Source organism: Gymnogyps californianus, chromosome 9 (assembly GCF_018139145.2).
Source record: "Gymnogyps californianus isolate 813 chromosome 9, ASM1813914v2, whole genome shotgun sequence".
Taxonomy (NCBI): Eukaryota; Metazoa; Chordata; class Aves; order Accipitriformes; family Cathartidae; genus Gymnogyps; species Gymnogyps californianus.
Window position 1 is genome coordinate 22,089,289 of NC_059479.1, and position 13,425 is coordinate 22,102,713.

Genomic DNA, 13,425 nt, shown 5'->3' on the forward strand with positions numbered 1-13,425 from the left:
CAGGAAACTGGGAGACATAAGATGAGTGCAGGTTCAGAGGAGAAGAGGTAGGATTCAAGGAGGTCACAATATGTAATTGTGAATTTCTCCAGAATACAAATGCCCAGCGGTCAGATTTATGTGTATGTATGGAGAGACATTCTGGATAGCTCAGCCCTGCACCACAGGCTCCCAGCCGTACGATACGTGTCCAGTATTTCCACCATATCAAGCTGTCTGGACATGCGCTACACGGAATATCCTGCCTGTGGAGAAAAGAACCCTGAATTGCGGTATCGCAGTATTTGACGAAGCTCTCATGCCTCTCCAATGGAGATTTAAAAAATTGCTCGACAAACACATATTGTTAAACCTCACGATACCCTTCTGAGACAAGTGTATTATTGCAGTCCTGTCCTCATTAAATAGGGACAGAAGAGCAGGTTCCATATGCCTGTACACTGTATCAGTGATAGGAGCCGTTACATCCTTCCAATAAGACCCTAAGGTTGAAGATGGAAAACATGCATTTGATCATTCAGTTCGTACTCGCTTTAGTACAGACTAGCACTCATTTTTTGTCTAATACCGTTCTAAAGTTCTGAAGCAAGCCGCAACTGCATTAGAAAGAAATACATTCCTCTCATGAAATACGCGGAGGAATGTTTAGTGTTCTGATGGGATACTGAAAATGACGTTCTGTCATTCATCTAACACTGAGAAAACACATCAGCAGACGGGCGGAGAGGAGGCGATTACTTCTGAAAAAGGGATTACAAGTGCAAAATGCTAGCAGCTTAGTTTACAGATAACTAAGGGGTGACTATACCCCGTGCCGTAAACATTTCAGAAGGCTGAGAAATTATTAATGACGCGAGAAGGAAGGAGTGCTGGAAGTAATGGGATCAAATTAAATCCAGGAAAGCTAAAGATAAAGGTCTGGCAAATCATTGTCATAATGGAAGTGTGATAGGATAGCCGGTATCCCCTCATTTAGGATATTTAGAATCAAAAGGGCTAAGACAGGAGAAAATTATCTGCGCTGAAAAATCTGGCATTACCTATGTGTGTACATACTTACAATAGCAAATGGCTCTGTGGTATTTGGTGGAAAATGTTATAATTAATAATTTTAATATTCCATTATCATGACCTGAGCAAAAAATCAGCTTTAGAATATTCCATTTCCTGTGCTAATGCATATCATTTTATTTTTTCTACACTTTTAAGGCTAATAAGGTACTTAATATATTTGATATTAATATTTCCCCTGCAAATTTTGCCTTTACCTGCTGTTCCTTCTTCAGTAACTCTCCAATGCTGCTGGTTTTGTTTTCTCTCCCTGCTATTTCGGTCTTTTTCCCAGTTCCGATCTTCTCTTTCTCCTTTTGATACCAGTTTACTTGCATGATAGCAGATTATGGATAGCTGTACAAGGCACTGCACAAACCCCGAGAGAGACACCGGAAGAAAAAGAGGCCATATACCTATAGCGGTCAGAAACATGGCAACCCCTTCTCTCCAAGTGACCGAACCAGGAGAACAAAGCTCATGCGATAGACACAGAAAGCTAACAGACGAGTTTTATAAACTCACACTGTTTAAAGTAGCTTGCCACAAAAAAAATACCTGTTTCTCTGCAGATTTAGCTGTAGAAGCAGAGCATCTCCTTGGAGACAGACAGAAATCAATGCATGCTCCGGAGTTGGCACTCAGAAAAGATGACAGAAGCAGCTTTGTAGAAGAGATACTGGGAATGGAAGTAACTCACCACAGAGGAGATTTGTGAATAGAATCCTAAATCTAATCTGGACTTTTTCCACACCACCTCCCAAAGCAACATAAAATAGTATGCTGCCAATACTAAAATACTAAAATGCTAAAATACTGTGGGAAACTAATATTGTACTAATTGGAGCGGTGCACTTGGGTATACTCTGAAGTACGGCCACCAGCCCTTCCAGGAGCTGTGCAGACAGCAAACCAGGGCTTGGGAACAAGGTCAGTGTACTGAATGATAGCACGTTATACCCTAACATCCTGTACAGCTATGTTGGGGATGTCTCTGTATCCCCAACAGCAAAATGAAGATAAAAAATGAAGATGCTCCTGACATATGGGGTGTTGGCCTGAAGACTACTTTGCTCATGTTTTCTCAACGCTTTGAAAGCATCATCTGCCTAATAAAAGATATTGGAAGTGGGTACTTAGATAGTATTTTCCTGTAAGAACCATACATCAGGGTGTAGTGCAGAAGCACAGAAATTCCAGTGTGGAGGTATTACATACCTCAGAAAATCAAGGCATTTCAGAGGCAATGAACTGAAATTAATTTATTCTGTTTATTTCAAAATAGATGAATGGGGGAAAATGTAGTCAGAATGGACAAAAAAAAAGACATTTGCAGAAGGATGTGAACTGTGAAATATAGGGCAGAATGAAAGAATGAACTGCCATAATACCAGGTTTTATAAAAAGCTATTAAAATTGGTTCAAATGATTCCCATAGGTATATTAATTCAGGCCTTTTGAAGCATCAGGTTTTAGCACAGAATCCTCAAAGCCAAGGTTGATATCGTTCCTTATAAACCCATTCTCATCCTGAATATGTTTGATTATGACTGTGTTTAATCCTGATGAAGAAATAGTAACAAGCCACGTGCTTATTTATAGTCTGGTAAGAAGTAGAGCTGGCAACTTACATGCTTATATGAAACCCTCCCAAGTGGAGGGAGCATTGCTAATAGGTAGTAGGTATATTGCTAATAGGTTTGTGAATGCTTTCTGTTGAAGTACCAGAAGAACTGTTAAGAAATACCATTTATTGTATGGACAGAAGATGGTTCCAACTCACTCCAAGGAAAAAAGCATTTCTAAAGATAGGGTTGGGGTACACTAAACCCTTCAAGGGCAATGTTAAAATGAGTTATGAATCCAAAGATACAAATACCAGGAAATTGGAAGAGAAAGACCTGAATAAAAAGTTGGGGACGGCTTGGATATGTATGTCCTAACTCAGGATGCCCTTTGATGAAAGCTAAATCCCAGACGGGAGTTTCACTTCTGGATCTCAGCCACAAAACTCCGACACCATCTGTCAGCTGGATAGCTGGAGGAAGGGGGGAAAAATCTCAGAGCTGACCTAAAGCATAGCTAGATATAAGCATGTCCTTAATATAATGCTTCATGCCTGCATCTAAATATAGTAACTGTGTTGTTAATATATGGCCTTCCATATGTAGTTTCTCCCTTCATTTTTACCTTTTCTCTGTCTTGCATTAGGAATGCTTTCAAGGTATTTGGTAAACACTCAGACAGTTCCCTGGTATGGGCATGATATGATGGTCCTCAAGACCACCTTACTGCTCTATTTTATAGTGCCTGGTGTGACTTCCAATTTTTACAAGCAGCTAAAAAACCTATGGGCGTATCTCTACTAAGCTTCACAAACCAATTTTGGAGCTGGTAATAGGTGTTGATGTGGAAGAGATGTCTTTCTGTGGTTAAATTAGGTGGAAGCTCATTAGCATTCAGCAAGGCAGTGGAGATGGTGCCTGCATGCTGAGGGACCGCAGCGAGTTTGTAACAATTGACAACTAGTGAAACCGCAGAGGGTGTAACTCTTTATTTACAACTAGGCCATTTTAGTACTTGTATATAAGGAATTATTGCACTAATAATGAGTAGACTTTGTCTACACTATGCACTTAGTCTTTCTGTACTGTACTAAGAAATGACTTTCAGAGATGAAGGGCAATACTGAAGAAAATGTTTAGAAGCTTTTCTGTTGTATTTGCCTGTAGCACAAATGGATTTGTCTTCCCATCTTTTCTTAACCGTCCCCATCTCTGTGTTGTCTTGCTTCCCTTCTCTTTAATATATTTTCTCGTCCTCAAGGGACTAGAAGTATTAACTTTAAATATGAAGCAGACAGTTAAAGTCTGATATACTAACATTTATTACTGGCCATGCAGCGTCAGCTAATTAACAGTTTGAATTGTAGAAGTTTCAGTACTAGGTTAAAAAAAAGCATTCCGAGAACACAACCCTGTTCTCAGGGGCAGCCGCTGTCCTCGCCGGGCTCCACGGAGCGGATCAGCCGGGAGCTGTCGCCACCGCCGGCTGCTCGTCCTGCAGCTGCGGGCCGAGCCGCTGGTTCTGGCAGGGCATCACGTCGACTGTTGCTGCCATGTTATGAAGAACATGACCGCCACAAAGAGAGGAAAAGGACATGAAATTTGGAACGTCCATTCGTCAGTTCACCCTGGAAAGGAAAGCAACGCAGAACAAGTGATAGGAACAAATAAAAGCTGGAAATTCTTTGTTCCTAGAGAGAAGAAAGATATCCTCTAAAACTCCTATTTGGAGTGGGGACTCCAAAAAACTCCTATAGGCTGTGGGGACCTCAAAGTAAAAAAATTACTTCTCAGCCTTTGCTCATCCCATATATGCAGCCACAGAGCTCAAGTCCCTGTGCCTTTCTTAGCATAAGGAGCAATTCCTGCTCGTGTCCCAGGAGCATCTCAGCAGGCATTTTATGTAAGTGATTAGCCATTAAACCAACAGAAATTTAATAAATTAATGCACAGCAAAGTTAAGTTACTTAAATACAGTCATACAGAGTTAGCAGCAGAGGGGACGTAAAAAAACCTAGAGACAAAAGGCCAGTCTCTTACTGGAACTGTCAGTTGGCATTGCTTGCATATGAATGATAATTGATAACTGAATAAGAAGCATACTTTATTTCAGTCAACTTTTAAATTGAGAAAGGAGTCATATGGGGATTACAAAATGAACAGGGTTTTTTACCTTTTTTTTTTTTCTTTTCAGTAAATATGTACAGATCAGTGCCAGGATGTTATACTTCGATACCAGAGGAGAGAAGGGAGCAGATACTCTTCAAGAAATTAAGATTCTGGAAACCATCAGTTACAGTATACGGTAAGTTAGCAACCCCAGGATCTGCCCTCTATGCCTTCCCTTATTTGCTCACTTTCTCTAAGTGCAAGGGACCTAATGCTTAAGACACCAATACAGAGAAAGTTGAAAAAAAAATATGCCCGGGCAGTTCAAGAAGCAACATAAAAGAAAACCACCCACCCACAATTAATGGTTTCCTGTAACATTACTGAAATACGTAGGAGGTATTTTTGCAACCACTTTAAAAGCATCAAATGTTGACAGCTAAGAATTTCTACTTGGAAGACAATTATTTCTATATTCAGTAGAAGTTTTCGGGGTTTTTTTAAGTACGGAGATATGGCCGGACAACAGCAGCAGGGGAAGATTAACCACATTTACGTGCAAGAGCCTAACCTAACTCCAGCGGTGTTTATCCCTCTGTAACACCTCTAATTTCAGTAGTATGAGTAGATACACCCTAATGTGTATTGAAACAGCACTAGAATATTTTTGTAAACAGCAATCCTGGGCTCTCTTTCAATGAAGTGTGTCTTCTTTTGAAAGACATTTGAGTTTTCCAAACTAAGAAACTTGTGGTAAGTTTCCAAAGATTCTGAGATACGTACATGCAAACACAAGAACAGGAAAAGGATGTAACTTCTTTGCCAGAAGCTAACTCTACAGTTTGAAATTCCCAAGGTCTATTTGCTTCTCGCTTTGTGCATTTCAGACATACAATGGGAGTTATACTCAAACAAGGGCACAGGAAAATACCTTAGGGAAGAAATGCAGACCCTCCATTGACTGAAAGCAAGAAAGTAACAAGAGTGACTAAACCCCACGAGACTCATAGGATATGAAAAAGGAACCAGATTTCACAACTTACTGTCCAATACTTAATGAAATACTTGAAGACTGTTGCAGCAATATACAAGCAATACAACAAAGAATAGGCTAAGAACAGTAGAAAGAATTTGTAGTTAGAAAATCCAATGCAGTTATTCACCCTAGAGAACAAAAGCAAAGTTGAAATCAGGATATGTACAGCACACAGTTGTAACACAATGGGTACTACAGGTTTTTTTGGTTTTATTAAGCCTCCTGATTATACCACACAATTTCGTCAATAAATAGCTCCCCTTACTGGTCAAAATGAAATACAACTGAAGTCTCTCTGCTTGTCACGGGAAGACTTCTTGCTATGCCAAGGAAAAGGACAGTTTGTATTTTGGAATCTGTTTTAAAGTTGGTACCGCTGGTAAACTGGTCACAGAGGCGGGCTCTAATTACTCAAGGTCTGTTTCTTGTCTGCAAAGGTAACCCTGTCTGGGATGTCTGTGCTGCTTCATTCATTTGCAAAACTCAGGAGCCAGATTCACCGTGGCTTGTTTGCTTACATACAAACCAAACAAACCCAAATTTGATGAGAATTCTCCAGGCACAGGACAACTCTAAAAAGGAACAAGGGAATGCAGAAAAAACAGTAGGTGTTTGTCTCAAACCTCAGGTTTGAAAAACCCTCTACAATTGAGGACTACCAGGGAGGTTCAGGTGGGGAAATGTTTGCGTTGCTTCCGATTTCTGAAATCTTCCTTTTTAAAAAAAAGAAGGCGTTTAAGGAATTCAGTGGCAGCAATTCTCAGAAAGCATAAAGCTTAATTCATCCACGCACCGTTCTACACAAACCGTCTCTGAGCATGCACAGGTGGCAGGCATCATTTCAGAAACAATCTGCGTGCAAATATTACTATTGAAAGCAACCACCAACTGCATGCTGAAACGATTATACACCCAAAGTTAAAGGCTTAAGTGGAAGTCCCTTTAAAATTGGAATAATAGTCACAGAGTGAATTAGCAGTTGCGTTTTAAATTCTAGTGCTAGAACAGCTTTTTTACGCATAGTTTATGGAACAACTATGAATGATCTGTCTTTCAAAATACCAACCATTTCAGGCAATTTCAAAGTGTAACTATTTCATAAATTTCCCAACATCGAGAGATGCATGGTCTAAAATGAAAGAGGCACACAGACACTACTCTGTGGAAGAAATGTATTTAAACAGCCTCTCTTTTCAGAAAAGTACAAACCAATATCTAGGACATACCACGGACAGTGATGATCCATTTTTAGCACGCATCTGCAAGAGGACAAAACAGAAAAGCGGAAGCTCAGTTAATGGTTAATCAGTTAATTTTCACTAGATGGCATGCTTTCTAGCAACTTAACGCTGATACACTTGTAGGTGTGGGAACTGCAAACACTTCAGGGCCACACACAGCAGAAATGCAAACGCTAACGCTGTCACACACGAACGTACGCTGTCGGCTGCAGCTGGAACAGAGGCACTTGGGGACCTTGCTGTGTAAAAAGACACGGGAAGGACCAGCCCACTCACGTAACTTAGCGGTGACTATATTCACTTCAGTGAAAAGCAATCCAGTAACTTACATAGCACAAACGGAACAGTGGTGACAACGATCAGGTTTTATTAGCTGGCATCTATCACAGAATCGAATACCTGAAATTAAAGACACGTTAATACCAAACAAGCGAAAAGCGTTCTTTTGTCACGTGTTAGTTAATACTCCGCTCATTTCCTAACTAGTCATATTCTTTCCCCTATCACTTCAAAAGATGAGTGCATTTGCAGCTGATTTTTGCTGCCAGGTCATAATCAGATAAGCAATGCTCATCATTCTTCCAGAGACTTGCAGATGCGGGGAACAATCCTCGCTGCAAAGCATACAACCAGCTTAAAAGCGATAAAATTGTACACTTCCCTCTGGCTTCCACGTTTACTCGGACTTTACGTACATTCCATTTTGATAACTGCCTATATAGCACTTCTTCACTTCAGAATTCTTTGGCTTGTCTGACAGAAATGAACAGCTCAGAGCCTCCCATATGAACACGGATTTCTTTTAAGCTTTGAAAGGAGTGCCGCATGCATTTAATGACAGAACAAGGTCCAGAAATCTGCTCGCAGAGTTATGTCCTGCATCTCTAAGCTAGACTCCATTTAAGTAAAAACGACTACAGATTTTGTCATTCTATTACTATTGCTAAACGCAGACAATATAAGGAGGCTTTTGAACTGGAAATACCCTGTAAAGGGTAACATACTGCTTCTCAAAGGCAGCACCTGGTACTCCACTGAAGATGAACGGAAGCATTCAAGGCTTTTTTGTTTCCCCAAACATAAAGCCAGAGAGAAAAGGCATTAAAATTGTTCGCACAAGAGTTACTCGTGCATGCGGTGGCATTAGGAACGCCCTGTTGGTCGGCAGTGTCATCTGGGTTGCCAGCATACGCTACTTCGGCGTGCTTGATTAGATTCAGAGAAACAAAGCTCTCTGCTTAGCTGACCTCCATTCCCCGTTCTTGTGTACACCGGCAACTTCCTTGCAATTTCGGCGAGAATTTGCCTCTGCACCTCCGGCCTTTCTTCGTTTTCATAGCGTTCTTTGTCAGCATAGGACATATGGTACTAGGAGCAGAAGTCGTGAGAGGAGCAGTTACCCATGGGTAGCAGAGATGGTATTTCAAATACAGGCAAGTTTGGAAACATTTTTACCTCCCACTCCTTCTAATGAGATTCGTCTAATGTGAAAATGTCTTTGTTAAGAAGACAAAGAGAGATACTAAGTGCTGGACAGCCAGAATATTATGCGATAGATAAACAAGAAAAGCAAAAGGGAAATTAAGGATCACGAAATAACATGCAATAAGCCACCTACGTTAAAAAAACAAGACCAAACCCTTAACTAATGGCGTGATTGAATGTAGATGAAACAATCTACTTTTGTCACGGTGAACCCCAGTTTTTCTTTACCATAGTATATTGTTACATTTATGTTTCATGATGCTGCTGAGCAGGGAAATACAAGGACTGGAGCTACTGGAGCTACATGTATTCCTAGCACCAAATCAAAAGCCCTATGCTGTGCATATAGCCCCAGTCCTCACTGCCACAGACATGCGACCTCAGAATCTCAGCACGCTGAAAAGGAAAATGATTCTTCTATCCCTCACTATCACAAGAAGGAGTCTGACAAATGAAGCAAACTTAACCACTACAAAGAGGCCTGCCCCAGCCGGCAAAGGGCTCCCAGCAGAGCCAGCAATGCTGGACTTTGGTGGAACGCGGAATGCTCACATACGCACCACAACAGTCTGGCTCAAGAGATCAAGAAACCCCACTACCATTACAAATGCGCCCGTTTCCACCTGCGCTCTAACATCTTCCATGAAGAGTGAAAACCAAACCTGAAGGTCCTTACTCAGGAGAGTCTAGTAAGGCTAGGTTAAGGAAGGTCCTCAGGATTTGGTGTGCAACTTGTTAAATGCTTAGAGATCAACGCCACTATAAATGTGGACGTTAATAATCATCGATCCTATTATTCTCAACATGAAAAATCCTATCGGCTCCTGGAACACCTGAAAAGGCAGCTTTAAAAGTTAACACCATCTCTGATTTAAACCATGCTCTTTGGGGAGCTAAAGGATTCTCAGAACGGTAAATCACTCAGTTTTTACGGACAAGTCTAGGTCACTTTCCGTCTCTCTAGGAAATCCAGTCAGTTGTCCGGATCAACTAGGCTGAAGGATTTTTGAGTTCTCTTTAGCATCCCTGCTTTCGTTCTGCAAGGAATGAAAAGTGCTTGGACTCTTACCTTTTTGCCTGGCTGCACCGGGAGAGTAAAAATAGACTTCCAATATGTCCACACAAAGAGCACAAAGAGAATATGGAATATTATAAGATAGGCCACTAAAAAAAAACAAAACAAAAGAACAAAAGCAGAACAACGACTTCTTAAATAAAAGTTTCATTCATGATGGGCATAATTCCAATGTTTCACAACAATGACAAAAAAAATAAAGGAAAAAAGAAAGACAGGGACTCACCCTATCTCCTCCTTCCTTCCTTCCTAGGTCCTGATGTGTGATTCAAAACTGACTGTATGCTGCGGGAAATAACGCTGAGCCTGCAAACAGTGATTCATTCTTACGGAGGCTGAAGCAATTCCTGAAGAAGAAACAAAGCTGGAATCATGAACTGCCACATACGGAATTTCTCCCTTCCTGTCTGTCCCACCTGGCAGGCCTTAGAGCTTTGTCAAAAAACCATCGAAACCCTGCCCGAAACAGTCGCTCATTAGGAACCCCACTGGTTGCAGAAAGACTCCCTCGACACTCCTGTCTTTTTGCATCCCCCTGCCAGTGTGCTGTCTAAGAGGAGCTGGAGAAACAGTGCTGCTGTTTAGTCCCTACCTTCTCTTGGCCCTGACGGGTGATGTTTCAGAAACACTCGGTACAAACTCAAGGCTGGTGGTGACCTCTCTGGGCAAGACAAAATTCCAACGTGCCGGACAGAGCTACGGAAAGCAGGAAGGTGAGGAGGGTCCCAGATCAGTTTTCCAGGCTTCTCCGTTCCTTGATATGCTCCTTGCTCCACCGGTCAACCCCCTCCACCCAAAAAAAGCCAACCCTCCCTTGCCAGTCCTTCACAAGGCTGAAAAACCTCCTTATTCAAGTCGGAAAGTTCCAGTAGGTCAATAGCCTGGAGGCTCCCATGGCCCAATACAGCATTAACACTGTGCTGCTGATAGGCTCTGATCCCCCAAATTAGTCCCTATCTATTTCTCCATTGCCCCCCACCTTCCTCCCAACATTTCAGCTTCAAATTGTAGATCTTTGTTGAAACTGTGCATTTGTCTTACCGTGTTTCCACAGCCAAACACCTCATTATTGGTGGCTTCTGAACAGGAGGAAAGAAAAGCTTACATTTGTGCCTTGGCCAAGACGAATGCTCTGCGGACAGAAGGCTCTGTGTTCTCTCATTTCCTTGGCAGGACTAACAACCCTGGCCACTTCAGGGGAAGCCACTGTATTAGCAGGGGGGGATGCGGAGAAAAAAAAGAAAAACCACCAGCAGCAACAACAAAAAAGGCTCAGGAATGGTCTGGTGTATTTGCAGTGAGCCAGAGCACAGGTTAGAACAAAAGCTGGAGAAAGCAAAAGGATCAGGATATGTCAAAGTAGAAAGCTGAGACGAAGGCAAGAGGGACCGGTCTGCTGACCGACAGCTTCTGAGACAGCACGACCCACTGCAGCAGCAGAGCTGTTGAGCCTTGGGGGCTCTTGATAGCCCCCAAGCTGAAACTCCCGACGCCGTATCACCGTCAGGGTCCCAGAGCCCCTTCTGCGCTCCTACGTCCTTTAGCGCATCGAGGGGACGCAGTCAGACGGATGAATATGAAGTAGAACGGAGAGGTGGTGTTGACTCCCTTGGCTGAAGGCTCCTGCGTTTCCACACAGAATTTCGGCGTGCGTGCAGCGAGCCCCACGCAGCCTGTGCACACCCAGTTTACTGCTCAGGCATTGATCCTTGCTCCAGCACACGCCTGGGAAAAACCAGACCTGCTGTGGATTCATCATAGATTTGATCTACTCACGGGCAGTAAATCTAGTGACCCCGATGAGGCTGGACGCCTCTGCTACGTGCGCTGGGCGAATGAACCGCAGAGATGCAGTACATGTTTCTGGATATCCCATAGTCCAAACCTAGTTGCTGCTTTGGCCAAGCTGGCAGGCGTCTGAAACTCCTGGATGAAGGTGGCAGAGTCAAAAGAGCTGGCGAGGACTCTTTGTTATCAGGTGGAAACTCAAAGTTTGTTTAACATTGCCATCTTTCATGTTACGCTCTTGTCTCTGTTTGGGGTGGGCTGCACGAAAACAGAAGAACGTGAAGTCCTGTTTATCACTGATGGAGTTGTTACTTGTAGTGTTCTAATAAATTACTCCATTTCTTCAGGAAACATTAAGCTCCTTGCGCCTGGAGGCACCTTACGCTTTACGCTCTTGCTTCAAGTACAGAGGATGCTCCAGTAGTGAACAGAGGCTACGGAGAGCAGAGCTGATGGAAACGGTTGGGTTTAGTGCAGGCAGGGCAGCAATGTAGCATGGCCACATAGGTCTTGCCATCCCAATTGCTGCTTGGCCCGTCTTCAAAAAGAAATCCAACCTTAGAGAAATACATAAAGGTAAACTCTTCTTGCCAGCAAAAGTGTTCTCTAAAATGAATGTCCATGAAAATGCTCGCTTCCTTTGAACCTAGACATCCTGGAACTATTTTCCTGAAGCACTGAAAGCTTGGTAAGCGCTACGAGTTAGCTTGCAGGTCACCTCTGCATCAGCCTACAGAATCACTAAAGTTTAGCTCTCACCTCTTTTAAGCCCCATCTAACTGTGCAACTTAACTACAGCGAGAACAACAGTGTCGCTGAATATGCAACAGTCTTGTCATCGTATTTCGATGTGGGGAGACAGAAGGAAAAGGCTATTTCGTTTAAAGTTCAAGATTTTGTACGGGGCTTGACTGATGTGGAAAAGACAGAGCCCTCTCCGGTCTGTCAGAAGTCCAATAGCTTTTTGTCGCGTGTCTTGGATGTGGCCACATCGACCTGAACGGAAAGGTCTAAATCTTGGAGTTTTCCCTACCCATTGTTCTTCAGGCCTGTAGTTCCTTAACTACAAGAAACGCAGTTTCATTAACGTGCATTAACCAGGGACTTTCCTATTACCGCTGCTGTCTCCAATCAAGGAATCATTTATGGAAAACAAGGGCAGAGGGAAGAAGATGCTTTGGCAGCTTTAAGATTCTACGCCCAAAGCTTCATACCCTCTGTCTTGTATTTTTACGTTAAAGTCTCATGAGATATTACCATATTTTTCATTATTATTTGTGGCACTAAATACTGCAGCACACAGTGCCAGATGGCTAATATTCAGAATAAAAATAATGCAAGGCCAATCTTAGAAAGACTCGATGAGAATGTAACAGCATGTATTCTACAACCAATACAACATGCAAAAATGCAGAGAGCCAGAATCGAGATGAAATAACCCAAATTCACGATACATCATTTAAGAAAAAACAACAGAAGAAAACCACTAACCCACCCACCCCCTGCCAAAAATACCACCACCAAAAAATAAATGAAAACCCCCTGAACTTGAAGTAGAGCTTTCGTGAGACCCGGCAGGCGGCATTCAGCCCCTCGCCGAGTGGGTCCTGCAGCTGACAGGGGCTCGGGGGGCTCCCGGGAAAACACTGCAAACACTGCCTGTATGAACGCCACTCTCAGCTGAGTTTTTGATGCCATGTGCCTCTACCACGGCCGTCTGAGGAAGCATCTTCTAGGATGCCGGTGCCGGGCCAGCCCTGCCTAACAAAGGTCAGAGGGAAAACAGGTGACTTTGCTGGGATACAGGGGACTTTGTCCTTGGCGGTCTTGAGATCTTGTAACGAGTGTAATTTTTCAAAACATGTATGCTTAGCCCAGTGTTAAAATCCAGCTCTTTTAAAATGTTTGAAGTAATAAAAATGGAAACACTCCAACACATTAGTCACTGGTAATTAGGGTGGCTTGTGGCTATAATGTGAGAGGTTAAACAGCCTTTTTCAGTGGCTGGCATTCTGGTTAGGATTTTAAATAATTTTGTAGCCCTATGTAATCTGTAATGGAACTACCTGACATGAG

At 42.6% G+C, this 13,425-nt stretch overlaps 2 protein-coding genes across 2 annotated transcripts in view; both read right to left on the reverse strand.

Annotated features, from left to right (window-relative positions):
- SLC16A2 (solute carrier family 16 member 2) overlaps positions 1-13,425 on the reverse strand; it is a 437,579-nt gene that overhangs the window by 86,270 nt on the left and 337,884 nt on the right. The gene's annotated exons all lie outside the window — the stretch shown is intronic.
- Positions 4,149-11,437, reverse strand: LOC127019807 (palmitoyltransferase ZDHHC15-like). Its single transcript, XM_050902037.1, is given in 8 exon segments — positions 4,149-4,201; positions 4,204-4,243; positions 5,768-5,888; positions 6,987-7,019; positions 7,331-7,400; positions 8,249-8,369; positions 9,556-9,650; positions 11,338-11,437. Coding segments are annotated over 8 exon segments (633 nt in total).